This window comes from Henckelia pumila, chromosome 3 (genome assembly GCF_033568475.1).
Source record: "Henckelia pumila isolate YLH828 chromosome 3, ASM3356847v2, whole genome shotgun sequence".
Lineage (NCBI taxonomy): Eukaryota > Viridiplantae > Streptophyta > Magnoliopsida > Lamiales > Gesneriaceae > Henckelia > Henckelia pumila.
In genome coordinates this window covers 18,806,873-18,812,719 of record NC_133122.1, presented here as the reverse complement: position 1 = coordinate 18,812,719, position 5,847 = coordinate 18,806,873, and the positions used below count along the sequence as shown (strand labels likewise).

The 5,847-nt window shown below is 35.3% G+C and overlaps 1 protein-coding gene across 1 annotated transcript; it reads left to right on the top strand.

Annotated features, from left to right (window-relative positions):
- Positions 1-1,369: 1,369 nt before the first annotated feature.
- Positions 1,370-5,305, top strand: LOC140888185 (uncharacterized). Its single transcript, XM_073295871.1, has 4 exons — positions 1,370-3,352; positions 3,437-3,999; positions 4,852-4,946; positions 5,073-5,305. Exons 1-4 carry the CDS (start codon positions 1,370-1,372, stop codon positions 5,303-5,305), a joined length of 2,874 nt encoding a protein of 957 aa, XP_073151972.1.
- The last annotated feature ends 542 nt before the right edge of the window (positions 5,306-5,847 follow it).

Here is a 5,847-nt window from a genome sequence, read left to right as displayed (position 1 = left end):
CTATAAAATATTATGTCGAATATTCACATGTCATTGAGTATTTTTTTTTCTTTTTATTTTTATTTTTAAAAAATTAGTATTCAAATATAAATTTATGTTCGTTATTTTAATAAATTGAAATTTAATTATTCTTTATTCAGACGGATGAAGTTTATTTAAAATATAATATGTCAGCCGTGGTTGTCGAAATTAAGGTTTTTATTATGTAAATGTTAAATATTTGTTTTTTTTATTGCTTATCTCTTCTTAAATTTTCTCCTCCGCCCGAAAATAATTATAGTTCCATCAAAATGTGGTTTAATTAATGTTTTCGCGGTCTTAATCAGAAGAATAAATTAATCTTCTCATGGTCAACCTAGGAGTGAATTTTATGTATTTATTTATTTATTTGCATTTAATTTAAACTATACATTTGCAGAGATTGCATCTAGTTCATTTCATTTGTACGCTAGCTATTACGAGACTCCATTTTTTACATTATTTATTAGACATATTTATCGAGTTGTTATTAATTATTCCTGTATATATGTATTGAAAGAACATGATGTGCACATGTCTTTTAAATTATTTCCTTATTGCATTCAATTTCTATATTTATAGTTTTTTCTTTCTTAGAACAAGTTTTAAAATTGGTAATATCAGTTATATCTTGATTCGAAATATTTGATTCTGATGATATATTGTTTCCATGCTTTGTAGGTTCTTATTTATGGAAATATATTGAAGATCTATTTATAGGAGTGCTTGGACTAAGAGAGACAATCAAGAGAGAAGAGAGTGAAATATAGAGAGCAAAATACATAGAGAAAGTACTGCAGAAATTCTAAAGTATTGAAGATCAATCATTGAAGAATTTTTGAAGTGTTCATCGCTACTACACTGTGTTGCCGAGTAGTGTTGGAAACACTGAAGAACACACGAGTGAAGTGTTGTTCAAAAAGTGTTTCTTTGATTTTCGTTTTTCGGCTTAGTACTTCCTATTGATGTTTTATTCTAGTTCTTACTAGTTTTTAGGAAGTCTTTTATTTTCTCAATTTGTTGAGAAAAATATTTTTTCATAAAACAATCACTAGTTGGTTTTTGTAGACTGATTTTATTTTTCTAGTGATTATTTCGCCATGAGGCATCGCGCAAGTACTTGATACTTGTGCATAATTATCTGTGTTATTGTTTACTTTTGCTATTAGTTAAATAATCTGCTGCACAGTGTTATCGTGAAGTGTTGACAATATTAACAGATAACACTCACTCAAAAAGTTTTCTGGTATTTCTGTGATTTTAGACTGTCCAAACCTAACAAGTGGCGTCAGAGACATTCACTTGACGATACTAAGTGTGATTCTATTTTTGTGTTTGACAGGACATCACAATGGAAATACCTTATTCAGGAACTGCTCAACGTCCTCCAACCTTGGATGGATCCAACTATGCTATCTGGAAAGTCAGGATACGTGTTTACATCAAATCGATTGATGAAAGGGCATGGCAACGTGTGCTACAAGGCTGGAATCCACCAAGAAGAACTGATGGAGAAGGAGACTTTCCACTCAAACCAGAAACGGAATGGAATGCCGAAGAAACTGCTGCTTCGAATATGAACAACAAAGCCCTTAATGCTATTTTCACTGCTCTTGATTCTAATATGTTTTCTCTGGTCACTAATTGTGTTTGTGCTAAACAGGCCTGGGAAAAACTTCAAATGCACTGTGAAGGATCCGATAGTGTGCATCAAACCAAAAGAAGGATTCTCACTACTCAGTTTGAAAATCTGAGAATGGAAGAAAGTGAGACGATTGATAATTATGAACGCCGCTTGAGGAAGATTAAAAATGAGGCAATTGATCTTGGTGATGCTATTTCGAATGAACGACTTGTGAGCAAAGTGTTGAGATCACTGCCTGAAATATTTCAAATAAAGATTTGTGCAATTGATGAATCAAAAGACACATCAATTCTGGGATTGGATAAATTGATGAGTTCACTACAAACATATGAGTTGGAGATGAATGGAGTAAACGAGTCTGATCTAGGAGATGATTCCATTGCCTTTCTTACCAAACAATTTGGTACCTATTTGAAAAGGATGAGAGATTCAAAGAAACCTGGTCAGAAGCCCAAAGTTTTAAATACTCCTGTTGTTGGAAAACCCTTAAGAATCGGTGGACCAGAACAGAATACCATCCCATCAAAGAGTCAAAATCGATTTCAAAATGAAGGAAAAACCTTGAATAACTCAAAGAGGTTTGAGTCTGTGAAGTGTCATGAGTGCACTGGCTTTGGTCACTTTGATAATGAGTGTCCAACCAAACTTCGCAAAGGAATGAGTGCTTCCCTAAGTGATGATGAAGATGAGGAGGGTACAGAACAAGGAGATGATGAGACTCACAATGCACTGTTAGTTCTGGTACAACAGAAAAACAGTGTTGTCACAGGTGTCCCAACACTTGGTCACAACACTGACCAAAAGTTATTCTGTCTGAATGCATCTGTTTCTAGAGACTCAAATCAGGAATCTGGTGAAGTAGAACTTTCTTGGGATAATGCTCAGAAGATGTATGAAGAATTGTATAATGACTGGATATTAAGGAACAAGACAAATTCTGCTTTAACAAAGGAGAACAGTGAACTGAAAGCTTCAGTGGCTAGACTTGAAGTTGTTCTGAGCAAGAAGGATTTAGAACTAGGCAAGGTCAAAGAAGAGCTTGGAAGATCCAATGCAACTCTTGCAAAGTATAATTCAAGCAAGACCAAGTTGGATTCAATTCTGATGATGGGAAAAGATGATAGAGCTGGTCTAGGATTTCATAATAGCAAGTTTGAAGTTGGGAAGTCGTCACAAACTGTTTTTGTCAAAGAAAACAGTAACTCTGCTAGTGTTCCAATTGCAATTCCAAAGGAAAAACCAATTTCATTGAAGGCACAAGCTCCTGTTCAGAAGAAAAATCAAAGGAAGCGTAGGTTTGTTTGTCATTACTGTCACAAGCAAGGTCACATCAAGCCTTACTGTTTCAAACTCAGGTATGACTATATGTACTGGAATTCCAGGCAAGAGCTGTCATCAGTGTTGCCAACACTGAACCAGAACACTGCCAGGAGGAAAAATACTGAGAAAAAGGTTTGGGTATCAAAAGCTAAATCCAGTTGTAATGTTGTTTATACTTCCTTGAAAACTAATGTTGCAGGTCATTGGTACTTCGACAGTGGCAGTTCACGCCATATGACAGGATTGAAGAAGTATCTTTCTGACTATGTTGAACAGGATAAAGGAAAAGTGACTTATGGAGGAGGAGCAAATGGAAAGATTGTTGGAAAAGACACATTGAATATAGAAGGACTGCCTAAGCTTCACAATGTTCTACATGTTGAAGGATTAAATGCTAATCTTATTAGCATTAGTCAACTTTGTGATGATGATCTTTATGTTAAATTTGATAAGAATCTATGTCAAGTATTTGATAAAAGTAACTCTTGTGTTTTGACAGGAACTAGATCATCGGACAACTGTTATCAACTTGGAGAAGAAATTGCTTGTAAATTCACCAAGGTTGATGATTTGAATTTGTGGCATCAAAAGTTAGGACATGCTAACTTCAAAGCTCTGAAGAAACTGAGCAAGTATGAAGCTGTTCGTGGGATGCCAAATTTGACTTCTGGAGTTCCATACGTGTGTGGAGACTGTCAAAAAGATCTGAAAGGGAAAACAATTGAAGACCATATTGATGATCTTCTAGATACTGTTGCTCCACAGACTGATTCCAGTGTTGTCAATAGTGTTGTCCCACCTGAAAAATCACCCAGCACAACACTGAGTCCAACACTGACTATGGATGAACAGAATACAGAAGATCAGGATGATTTTGAACATGAAATACAAGATGCTGGACATGATGTGCCTAGCAAAATTCAGAAAAAGCATCCTACTTCACAAATCATAGGAGATGCACAAGGAAGGATGCAGACCCGAAGAAAGGAAAAAGTTGATTATCGAAAGATGAGCGGGTTAGTGTGCATGACTTCCGCATACTATCAGGTAAGACATTCTTGCTTTGTGTCTAGTATTGAACAAAAAAATATTGGTGAAGCTTTAAAAGACGAGTTTTGGGTCAATGCTATGCATGATGAACTTGAACAATTTGTTAGGAATGATGTGTGGATCTTAGTTCCTCCACCTGATCATAGTAATATCATTGGAACAAAGTGGATTTTTAAGAAAAAAACTGATGAATCAGGAAATATTGTAAGGAACAAAGCTAGATTAATAGCTCAAGGGTATACACAAGTTGAGGGGGTGGACTTTGATGAAACCTTCGCACCTGTAGCCCGAATAGAGTCTGTTAGATTACTGTTAGCTATTGCTTGTCACATGAAGATGAAACTTTTTCAAATGGATGTCAAAAGCGCATTTTTGAATGGAATTTTGAATGAAGAAGTTTATGTAAGACAACCAAAGGGATTTGAAGATCCAAATCATTTTGATCATGTTTATAAGTTGAAGAAGGCCTTATATGGATTGAAACAAGCACCTCGTGCTTGGTATGGAAGGCTCACGGAATATTTGCTTGACATTGGATTCAAAAGAGGTAAGGTAGACAAAACACTTTTTGTTCAAAAAGTACAAGGTAACATTCTTATTTGTCAAATCTATGTTGATGACATAATTTTTTGTGCTTCATCTCAAAAACTTGTGAATGATTTTGTTGAAAGCATGACTGCTACCTTTGAAATGAGCATGGTAGGAGAATTGAATTACTTTCTAGGTTTACAAGTGAAACAAATGAGTGATGAAATCTTTTTGTGTCAAAGAAAATATGCTAAGAATTTGATAAAGAGATTTTGTACTGATCATGTTAGACATATGAAAACACCAATGGGAACTAATGAAAAAATGTGCAAAGACAGTGTTGCTGACAGTGTTGACAACACTCTGTACAGAAGCATAATTGGAAGTATGTTGTATTTAAGTGCAAGTCGACCTGATATTATGTTCAGTATGTGTTTGTGTGCCCGATATCAATCTGATCCTAAAGTCACACATATGAAGGCTGTAAAATGAATTTTGAAGTATGTTGCAGGAACTTTAGACTTGGGGCTATGGTACTCTAACCGAACCAATACTAATTTGATAGGCTATAGTGATGCTGATTGGGCAGGAGATGTTGATGAAAGAAAAAGCACCATGGGTGGTTGTTTTTATTTGGGTAACAACTTGGTGTCATGGTATAGTAGGAAACAGAACTGTGTGTCACTTTCCACTGCTGAATCCGAATATGTAGCAGCGGGAAGTTGCTGTTCTCAATTAATTTAGATGAATCAAATGCTGCAAGACTATGGTCTTAAAAGTGAAACACCAATTGTGTACTGTGATAACTCAAGTGCTATAGATATATCAAAAAACTCAGTACAACACTCTCGAACTAAACACATTGACATAAGACATCACTTCATTCGAGATTTAGTTGAGAAGGACATGATCCAAATGGAGTTTGTCGGGACCAATAATCAACTGGCCGATATTTTTACAAAAGCATTAAACTTTGAGAGATTCTCCAGTTTAAAGAAATCTCTCAACATGTGTTCTTTATAAGCACTCACAGTTGTTGTCCTGAAGTGTTGCCAACACTGAAGGACAACACCAATCATGTATGTGCATTTTTAGGACTTTAGGCATACTGCATATTCATAATGTTCTATGTTTTGCACTGTTTGATAATACTGACTAACACTTTGTAGTTCTTCTGCCAAAGTTATTTTCAGATCACACTTGCCATGAAAAAGTGCTTTAAACCACGAAGTAGTTGAGGGATGTTCGTATATTCCATGATCTTGTCCCATGTGAAAAGTGGTTTT

Excerpts from the sequence above, each read along its gene's own strand:
- LOC140888185 (XM_073295871.1), top strand. The coding sequence starts at position 1,370 with ATGGAAATACCTTATTCAGGAACTGCTCAACGTCCTCCAACCTTGGAT. Across the intron at positions 3,353-3,436 it reads GACTGCCTAAGCTTCACAAT|AATCTATGTCAAGTATTTGA; the intron begins GTTCTACATGTT and ends AAATTTGATAAG. Across the intron at positions 4,947-5,072 it reads GTACAGAAGCATAATTGGAA|GAACTTTAGACTTGGGGCTA; the intron begins GTATGTTGTATT and ends AGTATGTTGCAG.